Raw genomic sequence first — 15,963 nt, 5'->3', positions numbered from 1 at the left:
GTTTCGTCATGTAACATCACGGTAGCAGTTTTGGACACGTAGCACTGACGGACATAGCTAACTATCCGTGCTACGGTAGAAAGTGCGAGGTAGCACCGATAGTCGGAACACCGGTTGAAACGAATCCAATCCGATGTGGTGTGTGTCGTATATTTCCTATATATTTTTAATAATTGATATATATTTTTTAGAAATGTCAGCTACCAGCCACGGTAGTTTTATGTACTTTGCGTTTGGAAGCAACTTATTGAGGGAAAGACTGCAGCTAAAGAATCCATCGGCTTCGTTCGTCTCTACTGGTCGACTAAAGGTTTGTATATTAAAATTGATCAATTTTATGGCGTCAGTATGTTGCTCTTCGCGGCGCCTTTACGACAGAATGTAATTACGTAGGATTTCACATGTAATTCATGTAGTAAACCATTATTCATGCCATTATTTCTGTCGTGTTTTTTGGCTAATGCTATGCTAACGCTGTTTTTGTCTGGTTTTAATGAAAGTAGCTGAAGTCAGTATTCGAATTGTTACCAGAACGAAAAGTCTAGTTCTGTCAGTCTCTCTCTCTCTCTGTGTGTGTGTGTCTTCTGTATGTAATATTTTATACACTGAATAGAAATGCGTGTCAAGGTCAGAGATGTTATTAATTTGCCGACGTTGGCATCCGACTTTGCACTTTAACGCAGCATTTTAGACTCCGATGTACATTTGATTTGCTCCAGAACAAAATAAAACACTGAGGATGGTCAAACTTAGCTGAAATGTTTTGTATTATTAATTTGACAAAACACTTATTTGTGATTGTTAAAAAAAACGTAAAATAATAAAATACAATTTTATTTTCTTATTTGAAGTCCTGCTTGAAAATTATATTAAGCACAAGCCCGAACAGAAAGAGAGATAGCATAAAACATATTTTGTGGTTTCATTCATTTTTCAAAATTCAAAAAGGAAAATTTATTTTAAGGCTCTTTTGGGAGAGGGGGATCTGACCGCTTCTAGTGTTGGTATTCTAGTGTCGTTGCCAACCTATCTGACAGGAGAGACCTGTACAAAAATAATTATATACTTGCGAAGTATTCTAGAAAACAGTTTGTGATTTGCAAATCATTTAATTTTTGAAAAGTCAAACCAGATTTAATGTTAGTTTTGCATCTTTTGGTTATGCGTTTCCACAGGACTACAAGCTGAACTTTGGCCTGTGGGAGGAACATGTTGAAAACTCCTGGCACGGCGGAGTGGCCACCATCGAGTCCTGTCAGGGCGAAGAGGTGTGGGGTGTAGTCTGGACTTTGAGCAATGAAAACCTCCCAACCTTAGACAAGTGAGAGGCACAAATGCACATCTGGTTAAAAGTTTCTCATTAAATTGGTGCAGTTTAAACATGTTTTTTTTTCTACTTATGTCCCCCTGAAGGCAGGAAGGTGTGAGCCAAGGAAACTACTCTCCACTAGAGGTCTCTGTTGAGACTGACCAGGGGGTGAAACAATGCAGGACGTACCAGATGAACAATTTTCACGCCTGTCCTCCATCTCCACAGTACAAAGAGGTGTCCCGAGAACACACACTAACATGACAAAATAATTTTATTTTTGTTGCATTCTATTTCATCACAAAGTTCCAAGTGAGAAACTTCTCTTCTTCCAGGTAGAAATCAATATGAACAAGAACTGGGACACACAAGTGATGATTTTAGATTTTTTTTTCTCACTAAACCTCAATGAATCTAAGGGTTAGGGTGTTTTTTTAAGGCAACTGTTTTGTAAATCAACACTCCAAATATCACAGAATCTATTTGATAGAAAGGGGGGATTTTCAAAATGTGTTGTTCCATTTGAGAAATCATCCCTCAAGCTGTGACTATTTGTTCAATCATTACTTGCAAAGTTCTTGTTTTTGCTTAATTGTTGTTTGTGTTTTGTTTTTTTTTCCATATTGAAGGTGGTGTGCATGGGAGCAGCACAGAACGGGCTTCCAAAGGAATACCTTGAGAGACTGCAGGCCATTCAGACCAACAACTACTCCGGCCCCTCAATCCTGGATCAAATTAGAGCCACTACCAGCTCCCTGGAACTAACTGAGCAAACTCACATTAATATAACTAGTTCTTAGAACATTTCAGCCTCATCACCCATTTAGGCTTTCAACTGGCTACTGTATTCCTCTTATTGTGGTAGATGTAATTGTAGTTACATCTATGATGCTTTCCTGTAAAAAATAAATAAATAAAAAAATCATCTAGACCTGAAGGTCAATCTGCGTTTTGCTTGTTGAATAGATTTACCTCTTGCTGTGTCGCAATATTGTAAGCATCCAATCACAAGATAGTTGGTGCGGCCCAGCATGCAGCCTGATGAATAGTAAAATTAAACAGTATTATTAGTAATATTACACTGCCAATAACACATGACTGAAATTACTAGATGTCTTCTGAAAATACTCTAACATGAGCATATTTTATTAAATAAAAGTGAATCATTTGTTTAAAAGGAAACCACTTTATTTTTTTATTTCTTTTGTATTTTTTTTTACACCACAGTGGCCTTGGACAGAATGTTTTACTTTTATATCTAACCCAACACTTTTCATACTCTAGTAGTTATAGAAAATACTAATACAAAAAGAAGCAGCCAGGAAAACAAAACCAATGCACAGGATTATTCAGCAATGTGTGAGTGTAGTTTAATCTTTGCTCAATTCTATGCAGACGTGTGGACCTCGCAATGGCACAAATTAAGTTATTCTGACAGGAAACGAGAATTCAAATTAAGGCTAAAAAAAATATTTAAAAAAACGTGTAAAAATTTGGAGGGAAGAGAGGAACATTCTGAGTAGATTTTGGTCTGTGAAAAATTGTGAAAAATACAAAAGCAGCGGTGGTCACAAAACAGAAAAAAGGTCAAACTCATAAGGCAAAGTCTAACGTAATAAAAAAATATAAACTGAACCAAAGGAATTTAGAAATATTTTTGAGTGAGTGGTTTTAAATAAAGGGTATAAAAGGCAGCTGAGAATGTGGGTTTGTGGTAAAAGTTGAATCCAGGGAGATGCTGTTCATTAACTCAGTATCATAATGTTTTAGAAAAGCCTCAACCTGTCACTGCATCAGAGTGGAAATCAGAAGGAGGAGCACTGATGACATACTGAGGTGGACCAAAGCACTATTAGCGAGGGCTACATAAACAAACCGCCCCCTGTTTCAGGTTAACTTAGATTTTATGAAATGAGACTATTACTCAACAGAAAAGTCGTTGGGAATTATCAGTTTCTGTTTAGAATTTAAGCTGTTACTTGATTTGCTTATTTTTGGTCCATATCTCAAATATCTCGGCTCATTCCATCGGCTCCTGCTCTGTCTCTGCGTCACCTACATCCATCGGTTCTAGTTCGTCCTCCACGTCCTTCGCGCCTTTTACAGTCGTCGTCGGTTCTCCAGTCGTTTCTGGTTCTTCAGATTCATCCTCCTCTTTGTCCGACTCCACGATGTCGGCCAGCGCCTCTGGCTCTGGGATCAGTAGCTTGTGCTTCACTTTGCTCAGCTCGCTCATGTTAAAGCCGAGTAAGATGGCGGCTGTGTTCCTCTTGAGGCTTTTCATGCACTTGCTGCGCTTCTTGCTGAATTGGCCCGCCAGCTCTGCTTTGGTTATAGACAGCCTTCTGCACAACTCCTCGGTCTCCGGTTTGGTGGCATAGGGGTTCATGTTGAAGTACTTTGAGATAAACTCTCTGCGTTCGTCACTGCAGCGTCGCTCCACGGCGCTCGGCTCCAACACGAGCTTGACCGTAGGGTCGCTCGGGATCTCTGGCTCTGGTGGGGATTCCTGCTTCTCCTGCAAGTCCTTCTCCCGCAGCCGTTTCTCCTGCTCTTTCCTCTTGCGCATGGCGGCCTTTTCTTCTCGCTCTCGCCTGTTGGCCTCCATGGCCTCCTTCAAAGCTGCCTCAAGCCTCCTCTTCAGCTGCCTCTCTGCCTCGGTTTCTGGAGGGTCCGCAGGGGCTGGGGCTCGGATCACACGAGCTGGGGCTATGGCCCGTGTCATCGTCATTCCCTGCGGCACTTGAAGGAAGTAAAGTCCCGACTGCTGACTGACCTGTGGAGCTGGCTTTAGTTGTGGTTGATGCTGCAGCACAGCTGTGGGAGCCGTGGGCTTAGGAATCGGTGGCGGCGGTGGCGGCAGTGGAGGCGGTTTTGGAGAACAGCGACACCGTTGGATATGGAGCATCACAGCCTGCTGAGTGACCTTTCCTGTGTACACCCCGTTGCAGTATATGCACTTGAACGCCTCAGTCTTCAAGATGGCATGAATGGTTGGCGCCACAAAGTGCTTCTGCTTCAAGTGCAGAACATGATCAGACTGATTCTGAAACCTCTCGTTGCAGAAGGGACAGTAGGCGCTATGGATTTTCATGGGTGCGGGGCAAACTTCTTGTGGGCTGCTGGCCTGCAACTTGAAGTAAATTAGGTCAAGAGAACTTGTGACTAGGGCGAGGTTGACCTCTGCTTCTCCCAGGATGTCCTTTGGTGCGGTGGTGTTCACGTCGAAATGAGGAAAGATGATGGCACCATTACCTTTGGAGTATATCCTGTACTTCTGCCTAAGAAAGTCACAATACACCTTGCTGGCTGGATTGTGCAGCTTTACATGGTCTACAAGCTGTTTGACTGAAAAGAACAAAGCTGAGCAGTACAAACAATTGAGCCCATGCAACAAGTGTTGGAAGACGACCCGCTCTGTTAGCAAAATTTTGCATGTCAGACATTTGACGGTCTTGTCGGGCATTTTCTTCAGGAATGCTGCTCGGGCGGCAACACTTTCTGACTTGGAAGCGGTAGATTTGGTCTGGTGGGCGGCCTCCATGTGCATATCGAAGACGTTTGAAGGGAAAAGTTCATTGCAGAGGGGGCATGTGATCCACCTCTTGGTCTGTGGCGTGGAGTTACTCAATTGCTCAACAGGCTTGAGAGGCGTGGATGTTTTCTGAGAGACGAGTGGAGCGAACGTGTACGTGGGCATGCCGTTCACCCTGTTGCCGGTGGGGATAAGGTGACTCAGCAGGGACTGTGACGTGAGCATAGTTCCTTGTAGGGGAGTGTGGTTTGCTTGTGAAGTTTGTGCAGCCAAAACAGGCTTAGGAGCAACTCCAGCAGCCAGATTGGTTTGAGGTCCTGGTGGAAGAACCACTTGCTGCCCTTGTGGTTGAGCCTGTTGTGGTTGAGCTATAGGAGAGGGTAAGGTCACGGGTGTCTGCTTCAGAGACACATTGGACACTGTGGGAAGCTGGACTACGGACGACCCTTGGGGCAGAGCGCTACGGAGGGCTATCGTCGCACCAGGCTGGAGCAAACCTTTAGCTTCGGCGCTAGCAAGTTGCACCAGCGCCGATGCTTGTGGAGGGAGGAAAGCTTGGTTGGTTCCAGGAGTACAGATCAGAGTTGCACTGTTCGTGTTGCCTTGCAGCTGCTGCACCGCCACAACAGTCCCAGCAGGTTGGCCATTACTGGGCAAAACCAGCTGGTTACCTGGAAATATCTGAGGCGCCTGTGGTTTGGGAGCAATATTTGGGAATGTGACCAACAATCCATTTCCATTAGAAGTTGGTTTAACAGTGTAGTTCTTGTTTTCTGTAATGACACTCTGCACCTGAATGGTAACTGTATAATGTGCTGGCTCCACCAGCATATGGTGCAACATTTGGTCTAGAGTTCCAGTGTTTACCTTGCACACCTTGCAGCAGTAGATCTTTACTGCTGTAGTCCCCTGCTGGTGCAATCTGTAACCAATGTACTGCTCTGCCAGGTGATCCAGGTGCTTGAGAATGATGTGCTTCTTTATCGCGAAGATAGATGATGTCGGGAATCCGCACCTTCGACATTGATACCTCTCTGCAGAGCGATGGGTGAACCCACTCTCCTTCTGCGGCTGTATGTTTGGGACGGGCAGTTTGGCGTGGAAGAAGAGCATGTGCTTCTTGACGATCTTGGGGTGAGCGATAAAGAGGCATTGAGAGCAGGGTGCCAGTGCGCAGTACGACTGAACGTACGCGTGGCAGCGAGAGACGTGGCTTCTGAAGTTGTAGAGGTTTTGTGATGAGTACTTGCAGAGGGTGCAGCACAGAGATCGAGACCGATACGGCCACTGGACAGAGACGGAAACAAAAGAAAATCAGGTAAATACAATAATTTTCTTCCAGCTGCTAAATTTGTTAAATTAGCAGGCCTAAAAGATCCTCATATTCTGATGTATATCCATTTGAGCAGGCAAGGAGGGTAAAGTCTAATTGTTTGAATAAGAAGAAGGCCTTTTGTTTAGTGTTATATGCAAGTATATTTGAGAGTTGGAAGGATGAAATTTGCTGAAATGAATCTCAATAGAATGACTGAAATAACCTTTTGATGACAACCTAATTCAATGACACGTTTAAAATCCGTTTTGAACAAAGCAATGAGATAATTTTAGATTTTAGCTTTAGATCTGCACTTCACACTTTTATTATTATTATTATTACTCAAAGTAATCATGCTTCAAAAATCTCAGTCCTGCATGAAAACTGTTTTGCAGAATCAGCATACTTTTTCTTGTTTAATCAAGACATAACTTGTGCATACAGAGAAGTGATACGTGACGAAAACATTTAGGAGAAAAACGGTAAGATAAAATAAAACACTACAACACTACAAAAAAAAAAAAAAAAAAAAAGATTTCATTATTTTGGATTTTGAAGAAAGTCATTGATGCAAAAGGAAAACATGAAGTTCACCTTCTTCTGCTGCCGGACACTGAATCCCTCTGTGATATCAACCCATTCTGTTTCCTGAAACGCTTCTTCTTCCTCCTCTTCTTCATCTGGCTTTTTCTCATCTGGGTTTTCATTCAGATCCTGCACAGAACAAACAAAATCATAATAGAAAACATCCCTTCAGAGAATGTTAAGACTACATCCTTCTTGTCCTGAAGATCAGAACTTTCCAAAGAGTTCTCGCAATCTCTACTGAGCCAAATCTACAGAATAAATAAAAAAATAAAACAGCTGTTTTCTGACTTCTACTGGTGGTGCCTGGCAAGGCGAGATAAGTTGTTGCACTGATGAAATAATTCTGTTTCTGCAAAATTATCTATGAAACAGCTCCACCCACAGGCAAGATTCCTACATAACCTGCTGACATTTCCAGATGTATCAGTCAAATTTCTGGCTGTAATGGACAGGATTTAAATGTACAACCTGTAAATCAGGCTGTGAAGGAGGAAGCAAAGGATGGCTGGAAAGATTAATGGATGAACGGATCGACAGATGACTGGATGGACAAACATGTTTCATTTTCCTTTTTCCATACTTTTTTAAACTTAAACAACAGTGAAGAGAAGATTAGCACCAGATTAAAACAGATAAGAAAAGACAATAAGGTTTAGTTTTATCTGTTTACAAAAAGAAAATATTTTTTCACGTCTTTTAAAAGGACAATAATAAGTTGGAGTCAGTGTAACATTATTAATGTTAACGAGAGAGTCTGCAAAGAAATCAGGGGACCGTCTACAGAACTACTCAGTTTTATTTTTCATAATCCGACTTGCATAGCAACAGCTCATCTGAGTGGTGATGCTATTTTTCCTCTATTTTTTACTTTTTTTGTTGTTTTTGAAACATTTGTGATAAAAGGTCGATTATACTGGACACAGGTAGGGAAAATGGCAAAAACAGATGTTAATATGTTGCGCGGCACAAATACGTTGCCATGTTTTACACATACTGCCCGACCCTAATAATGAACGACCCAATTTCATCAAACTGCATAGAAATCAAGTCATTCCAAATTAAAAAAGAAACATTTAATTATAAATGATGCTGCAACTTATCAATAATAGACACTCTGTAGACCTAAATGAAATAAGAACATTTTCCTTTGTGTTTGACCAGACTGATCTAAAGTGTTCGGCTTACATAAAAAGTATTTGCCTTCTTATAGTACTTTTTTTTTTTATGGTTTTGCTTGTTTTATGGTCACACTTCAACATGGTTTTTTTCTGGCCCTGATGTAAAGTTTTGGTGCTCTGGAGAACCACAGTGAGAGTCTTTACCTACAATTCCAGAAAGTGTGGGACTCTGAATCTTCACTGGTACTGCAGCCCAACCAAAATTACTTAAAGAGTAGATAGAAAATGTTTGCAAGTAGTCACAAAGAACAAGCACATCATCAATATCCCTTCAGGTCTCACTTCCTGAGTTACGGTCAACAATAGGAAAAAATTAGGTAATTAGTAATCATAGCACTTCTCAGCTTGGAAAAAATAAAACCCAAGCCAACAAAGTTCACTTTTAACCCCTTAACCCGCACCGGAACGCCCACGTGCCGTTTTTACACTGTATTTTCTGGGGTGAGCAAAAAGGGCTTAAACTCTGCCAGTGTCCATTATGACGCTTTTATATGGCAGCCCAGAGCCCCCCCACACACACACACACACACTTTTGGTTGACACCACATTCGGCCAATAATGTTATGAAATGGTTTTTTCTGAGCCAATAATATCCAGAGAGCGACTTGAGCTTGTTTTGACAAGCATGTATTCTTTCTGAAATATTTCTGACTGGTCAACTCGGAAACTAAATCTCAAGCCACCGATGTGTAGCCAACACGCGTCCTGTCATAAGGATGTGAGGCATTTTGGGGTTTGTTTTGACATGAATCCACCAGCTGCATGCGTAGCCATGCGCAATGTGTGCGCCTGTGCTGCGTCAAAGTCGGGCTCTGTGCGCCCTCGTGCGTCCTCATGCTTAACGGTGTTTACGGGACTTTTTTCTCACCACGGAGAGACACGTTGTCAGAACGCGTCAAAACTGGATGCATTTCTTCAGCAGAACTTCACAACTCATGGGAGTGGATGAATATGGCCGTAAGAGTGCTGACGAGTTTTGGATTTGAGAATACCGGAAACTTTTAGTTGTCGGCTGCTACAGTCAGATCCTACTAAATATTCAAAACTCAACAGCAGAAAGCCAGTTCTCACAACTCAGATGCTGGCTGCTGTTGCTTCTATGACAAAAAAGTTGTACAGTTTCAAAGATTATGTCAATCAGAAGTTTAATAATACATATTAAAAAAAAAAAACACAAATTTCAAGAATGTAGAAAAGATGTTAAAATTATAAACTACTGCTGGCTCACTAAGGATGATTTCAAGACTTCTCTCATTGATAAAGAGAGAAGTCTTTATCAATGAGATAAAGACTTCTTAAATAACGAGATATTTAATTTTCTTTGAATAATTTGCACCGTTAGTAGCATGCAATTTGTAACATCAGACACAGTAAGTAGTTACAAGTTATGCAGGATGCAGGCGAGGGTCATCCTATCAGCATGTTAAAAACTGCACAAAAAGAACAAGAACTTAAAGGAAAATCACAATTTGAAATGACATTTACAGCCTCCTGACATATAAAACTCTTTGTGAGCTATTGAACAATAACAATGAAACATACCTTCAGCCAGTTCTGACAGTCTTCGAGGCCAATCTCACTTAGGATGTTTTTCACTGCTTTACGAGCCTTTCGAATCTTTTCTACACTTCCTACTGGAAGTTGATACATGATTTACCGCAAACCTTAAAGGAAAACAAAAACAGACAACCGTGGCACAATTAGACAATGTAAAACAAGTTAAAACAGCCAGACTTGAATGGCCTGATTTTGTGCACATGCAGCCCAACGGTGGTGACATATATGATTTGATTAGAAAGGAGTTGGCACCGCCAAAGTCATCTCAGAGGACATAAATTGTGGCCTCAATCGCAGGGGTGATGCAGAGAATGAACATCTGAAAGAAGGTCATCATACATTAATCCTAAATTGACTAAATTTAGGATTAATGTATTCTAGTCATAATGCCCATTTGAAACAATATATTAGCCACATTCACCAACTCGGGGTTAAGTGTCTTGGCCAGGAGCATATACACATGCAGCAGGAGGAGGCTGCAATCAAACATTTTATTTCCGCTTGTGTAGAAGTGAAGGGCACAACCGTGCCAAGTCCACCTCCACCAAACGGTCTCGGTACAGTTTTAAATTAACCGTTTCTTTAGTGACAAGTTTCGGTTTGGTTAAGAGTTTTCCGAACCACCCAAAAAACTTACCAGTTAAACCAGGGGTGTCCAAAGTCGGTCCTCGAGGGTCGGCATCCTGCACGTTTTAGTTCTCTCCCTGGTGGTAGCAACAACCTTTTCAGCTTGTCAATGTTCCTCCTAGGCCTTCTAACGAGCCATCATTTAATCCAGGTGTGTTAAACCAGGGAGAGAAATAAAACATGCAGGATGCCGGCCCTCGAGGACCGACTTCGGGCACCCCTGAGTTAAACTAATCAACTAATTCGGACCAAAGTAAACAGATTGTACATATTTTAAAAAACGCCCAAAGTGGGCACATTGCACAAATGCAAGGCATGTGAGGTGCACACTCTACAACAAAGAGAGAAATGACACAATGCATGTGTGTGCAAACTGACTCCAGCATTTCACCACTGCCATGTTTATACAGCCCAGATGGCAATAAATGTACGATTTAACCACACAATACCATCTCATGCAGACATAAAGTGTGACTTCTATTTGAGTATGTAAAGTCCTGTTAAAGGCGTCTAATGCGATGATGACATGCCCTACAAAATTCACTCATTCATTTAAGTGATTGTTGGATGCTCAGGTAACTCCCTGATTGCACTATCACTTCACTCTTTATGTCAAAAATTAAACCCTCCGGTACTATTCTAGATGTGCCAGTTTATTGCTCAACAAACTATTTACAGACCTATTAATTTAACTACATGCGTGTCCAATCAAGTCTAAACCAGACCATCACTTCTAGCTGCTTTTCTTTTGTAAAGTACATTTGATAACAGGTGCATCTCAGTAGTTCATCTTAAAAACGCTGTAGAGTAATTGGACACAGTAATATATTTCAGATGTTTACCGTTAGAACTCCTTCATTTATTTGGTTAGTTTGCAGTTGTGGTTCTGGGTTCAGTTATTTTAGGTTTTATTTTATAAAAAGGAAAGCGTTGGACTAGTATGATTCTTCACCAATGACCTTTGGTGGATTATGTTCCACATGTAGGATGTCTGACTATATGAATTACATAATTCAATTTTCTTCAAAGAATTGCAAGTGGTTATGGCTGTGCCTAGAAAGATTGCCTGTTGTGGTTTACTCTTCAAAGCCACACTTTTATTATTATTATTATTATTATTACAGGTTGCCTTTGAACAACTAGTTTATACACCAAGCAAAGAAAAACAAGTATATGACTTGACTTGCCAAAAGAAGGTCTTTGGAGATGTATGCATCCAAGACATGTGCATAAAACAAATTCAGCATTTCTTTTCTCTCATTCTGGTAGACTAGCTGAAAACTGATAAAATATTGGAAGCATAGTAGACAGTTGTATTGGGATAATTAAGCTGATGACACCGCATGTAGTGTCGAGAACAGCAAATTGCAAAGTTTACACGGTTCCCAAAATAAAACTTGCAAAACTTTCTTGGTACATAATATGGAACAAAACCTAAACAGCAGCATGTCCTGGATTATCCCATCTACAGCTGCTACTCCACGTCCTTTACTCTTGCTACTCCTCTTAAAATCTCAGTCTGCTCTTATGGTTCGAAAGCCGGGCACAGACACAGAGTCGGGGATTTGATCCTGCAGCCACGTCTCGGTGAAGCATACAGAAAAATAACTGAATTCTCAATACTCTGACTGGGTGCTTGGATGTGCTTAAAGTTCATCAAATTGATTGTTTGCCAAAGATCTCACACAGGACCATTATTATTGAAGGAGAACTTCCTCATTCTCTTTCTAATTCACCTCATTTGAGATGTTAATCAGCTGCTCTAGGTGGTCAACAACAAAAACCCCTACATTGTTTCTATGGTTACCCATCGTAAAAGCTACGGATCCACAATACAGCAGGGTCAACATACATATAAGCCAGTGTCAAGTCATTTTTTAGCATATTGGTATCAGTCCTTGAAGTAAAACTGAGATGATTTTAACAACTGACGTTTATTTCCATCTTGTTGCCTTTTGTGAATGTGCTTCAGGTGGGGGAGGGGAAGGTGTTGGCCATGTGGTATTTGTTCAGTCATGTGACAGACAGTGATGCAGCAAAGGATTGTGGGTAGTTTAACTGACAAAGAGAAGCAATGTAGAGGTGTAGACATTTTTACATAGGTTCAAGAATGTGGAAAATTAAATACGTATGTAATATAAGTAAATATCAGTAATTGACCAGAACAGCAGCATTAATACTGGATATCAAAACCAGACCAAATTTCTATATTGGTGCAATGCTAATAAAAACTGGGCAAAAGCACATTGCCCAGCACCCTACACCAGAGGGAATAATAATAATAACATATTAACAGCTGGTCTTCTAATAACATTCAAGTTTTCTGAGAAACTGGATTTAGATTTCCACTCTTACTTTTTAATTTACTGAGATACAAATGCACAACGCAGAACTAAAATCATCACTCAGATTTGGGGAATTTTGTTTTTGAAAACATATTTAAGTATGTGGAAAAAAAAAAAATCAGGGTGCAGTTCATTTAAACCCATTTAATTTTAATATTTCCCAGAACTAAAATATCCTCATACTGCATCACTATTAAGTCTTTGGAATAATCAAGAAGATTAAATAAATAAAATGTGTAAAGGTAAATGAAAATATGTGGTTTTTTTATGGTTGGTCACATTTCTATTATAATGTATAATAGTTATATGAGATAATGTGTTGTACTCTAAATTGAAATGCTGAAATTGCTTCTTTTTTTTTTGTATGCCAAATAATAATGACCTGTCCACTGGATTGGGACAGCTTTGTCTGACACATCCAGCAATAAAGATAGCATCTTTTTCATTTTGAGGGATTCTTGCATTGCTGCAACTCTGGTGTGGTCCAACAGGATGTTATGTTTACAGAATTTGTATATATGTGTGTGTGTGTGTGTGTTATCAAGATACCTTGAATTATTCCACCATGCACTGTTGTGACTTGTTCAATCGTGCTTATTTATATTTGTTTATTAAAAAAGCATATTTAGATTTTAATAAACAAATATATTTGTGTTGAAATGAGTTCAAAGAGATATAGGAACCACCTGAATGCATTTTAGAGTACATTTTAGCGTCTCCCACACTAAATCACGGTTTTAACGGCTCATATCACTAGTATGGATCTCGTCATCCTATCCCCGTCTCTTTCTGTGTCCCACCTGGGCACTGTACTTCTCATTTTGTTGTTTCACACTTAACGAATCATTGTGATGTCAGAATTGTGCCAATTATAAGACAAAAACTAAACTAAAATGTTGTTTTCCCCACTGTAAAATGTTGCTTTAAACGGAATAATACGGTGCAGTATGCAAATCTGTACAAATGCAAATGCAGAAACGTATATAAAATATATTAAATAGCTAAAAACAGCATTTAAAAAGTTAGATATAAATCACGAATATAGTAATAATAACGTAGTTAAACTGTTGCACAAAGATTCGTTTGTGTTTGTTTTTTTTTAAAAGCACGTCATGGTTAATATAATCAAAAAGCATAATTACCGCGCAACAGCTGGTTTGTCAGTATCTGAACACACCTAAATAGTTGTTTTTTTTGCCATTCATGGCTACCTAAATCCAATCCCTTCCCCTCTGCAGACATTCAGACAGTGTATCAGCCACATTGGAGTCAGGAACCAGAGGCTGGCAGCGGCAGCATGCTGACAGATAACACGCCAGGTCACAGAGCCGGTCACAGCGCATCTTCCCACTCCAGCAACACGCAGCCTCTCCTCGCACATATTTACCTCGGTGATATTTTCGGCGCAGATTAACGTTAGTCGTCGCTGTGTCTCCTCTGGCGGAGCCACGGTGCTCCACTTCCACCGGCCCGCAGATGTGTGTCGGTGAACTGCGTCTGCTCCCAGCGCTGCTCACCCCCGCTCACCGGAGCAGCATCCCCTCCCCACGCACGCCGCGCTAAGGGGCTAAAGTTGAATACGAACGGTGATTACGGCGTAAGGAATCCGAAGATAAGTTATTTTTGGTCTAGCTTTTGTCCCCTTTCTTCCCCCTGTTGAGGAAAAAAAAAATGGCGCTCAAGTTCAGGATCTGACGTAGCGACTTAATTTGCATACAGCACAACCTGACCAATAGGAGACTTTACATTCTGCAAAACTGTACAACTTTTTACTCTGCTGCTTTTGCAGCCAGCGTGGCCCCAACCTGTGCACATGGTGTGTTTCATAGTCTAGTTTCAGATTTGGATGTCACATTAAACCTGTAAAGTGGACTTTTTCATTCTATGAGAAATAGCTAGCTAGGGGCGTGGCCACCTACACCCTCACTGGGAGTCACGTGGTACTGGACCACCAGTTAACCAATAGGTTGTCGAGAAAATGAGCTAAATGGGCGGGCCTTTGCTTGTGATGTCATATCATGCAACTTTTTGTGGCCAATCAACATTAAGCAACCATTCTACCAAGAGACTCATAAGTTACATGGGTTTTGGCTAGCATTGCACAAAGTATAAAAACTACCATTTTCAAAAATTTTGTTATTTTTATTTCAACTGCGATTTAGTTTTTATGCACTGCTGTATGGTTTCGTAAAAGACGATCCAATTATTTTTCACATGAACAAGTTCAAGTTTGACGTTAGTTCCTAAAAATCTTATTAGATAAGTTAAGGGGGACGTTAGTCATCCGACTGAGGCCCATCACTTGACCTCCATATCCAGAGGTCGCATTGGTTTTTGAGGACCTCTCCACATCGCTGATGTTGAAGTGAAGCTCCTCGAACTGACGTGGCGAGCGACCACTGAGACCTTTTTGTTAGCAATCTGCAGTTTTGTTTCTGATCACTTAATGCAGATTAGGCATGACTTATGTCCACATCAATTGGTGCTGGATTGTGACAGTTTTTAGATTCCTGTTAATCTGTTGTTCAAATTACACCAACGAAATTAAGAAAATGAATAGCGGTGTCATGTTTCTTGCTGGGCTCTACAATCAGAGAAGATCATATAATGAAACAAACTGAACAGATGATCTGCTGAACTGCAAATCCTTAACAATGAGAGTTATATAATGCCTTTTCTCAAGCAGAAGTACCAAACACCAGGGGAATCCATTTTTTTTAGTTCAAGTCTTGTCGTACCAGCTTATTGCATGTAGACAAAACAAAACAAGCAACACGGACTTACTTTATCCATCTTGAGATAATCTTTAGAACATTAAACTAAATGAAAAGTGATAATGGTAAAACATGTTTATGCCTTAAATGTTGAAAGAAAAAAGTACTTACAATATTTACCTGTTATGACTGTTTATTGCATTGTACTCCTGAACTCACTCACTTAGCCAACGGTCTCATCTCTGGGCTGCTTCATCTCAGGTACTATTAAATACATATCTTCATAATATTTGAAGCATCGTGATGAATGTCCGAATTACCAGAACTTCAGAATGCAACATTTTCAACTAGAGTTAATTTGCATTATAGCTGACTGTGGACCATATAAGCCACTGAAGTATATTTGATGAAGTTTCCAAAATGAAAATGGAAATTAATAAAATTTCTAATTCGCTCAAGTGTCAGGTTGCACTGTCACAGTTAAAAAAAAAAAATCAAACTAATAGTCCATCCACAACCACTTATTGGTATATGCTATCATATTGTTCAACAACATTACTCCATTAGATGTCGCTGACTGATTCAGTACCTACGGTATCAGGTTACACAATACACCTGCCTAAACCAGAAGGTTGAGCCACTCCCTGATTATCTCTGACATAGAAATAGCAGCTAATTTCTTAGAAATATGCAGCAGAGAGCATTTCTTTGCCACCCATATAATTAGCTCTTTCATTTTTGTGCCATGCCTTGTATGATTGTTCTTTTTCTTAATAGCTGAAAAGAAATAAAAAA

The 15,963-nt window shown here is 40.3% G+C and overlaps 2 protein-coding genes across 3 annotated transcripts; one reads left to right on the top strand and one right to left on the bottom strand.

Moving 5' to 3' along the window:
• Positions 1-33: 33 nt before the first annotated feature.
• On the top strand, positions 34-2,750 carry ggcta (gamma-glutamylcyclotransferase a). Its single transcript, XM_007547710.2, has 4 exons — positions 34-310; positions 1,176-1,321; positions 1,414-1,546; positions 1,939-2,750. Exons 1-4 carry the CDS (start codon positions 134-136, stop codon positions 2,107-2,109), a joined length of 627 nt encoding a protein of 208 aa, XP_007547772.1. The 5' UTR covers positions 34-133; the 3' UTR covers positions 2,110-2,750.
• adnp2b (ADNP homeobox 2b) lies at positions 2,658-14,149 on the bottom strand. 2 transcript variants are annotated; one of them, XM_007547711.2, is made up of 4 exons: positions 13,842-14,149; positions 9,468-9,589; positions 6,754-6,873; positions 2,658-6,131 (listed from the first exon to the last, which is right to left on the bottom strand). In XM_007547711.2, the coding sequence occupies exons 2-4, from the start codon at positions 9,573-9,575 to the stop codon at positions 3,330-3,332; spliced, it is 3,030 nt and encodes a 1,009-aa protein (XP_007547773.1). In that variant the 5' UTR covers positions 9,576-9,589; positions 13,842-14,149; the 3' UTR covers positions 2,658-3,329. The 2 variants fall into 2 exon arrangements, with proteins under 2 accessions (XP_007547773.1, XP_007547775.1); XM_007547713.2 differs by lacking the exon at positions 13,842-14,149 and adding an exon at positions 10,120-10,144.
• Positions 14,150-15,963: the final 1,814 nt, after the last annotated feature.

This window comes from Poecilia formosa, unplaced genomic scaffold, assembly GCF_000485575.1.
Source record: "Poecilia formosa unplaced genomic scaffold, Poecilia_formosa-5.1.2 Scaffold21, whole genome shotgun sequence".
Classification (NCBI taxonomy): Eukaryota; Metazoa; Chordata; class Actinopteri; order Cyprinodontiformes; family Poeciliidae; genus Poecilia; species Poecilia formosa.
The sequence above is the reverse complement of the archived record's forward strand: the minus strand, read 5'-3'. Positions and strand labels throughout refer to the sequence as shown.

Excerpts from the sequence above, each read along its gene's own strand:
- ggcta (XM_007547710.2), top strand. The coding sequence starts at position 134 with ATGTGGTGTGTGTCGTATATTTCCTATATATTTTTAATAATTGATATA. Across the intron at positions 311-1,175 it reads TCTCTACTGGTCGACTAAAG|GACTACAAGCTGAACTTTGG; the intron begins GTTTGTATATTA and ends GCGTTTCCACAG. Across the intron at positions 1,322-1,413 it reads AACCTCCCAACCTTAGACAA|GCAGGAAGGTGTGAGCCAAG; the intron begins GTGAGAGGCACA and ends GTCCCCCTGAAG.
- adnp2b (XM_007547711.2), bottom strand. The coding sequence starts at position 9,575 with ATGTATCAACTTCCAGTAGGAAGTGTAGAAAAGATTCGAAAGGCTCGT. Across the intron at positions 6,874-9,467 it reads ACTGTCAGAACTGGCTGAAG|GATCTGAATGAAAACCCAGA; the intron begins GTATGTTTCATT and ends TGTTCTGTGCAG. Across the intron at positions 6,132-6,753 it reads GTGTCCGGCAGCAGAAGAAG|TGGCCGTATCGGTCTCGATC; the intron begins GTGAACTTCATG and ends GTCTCTGTCCAG.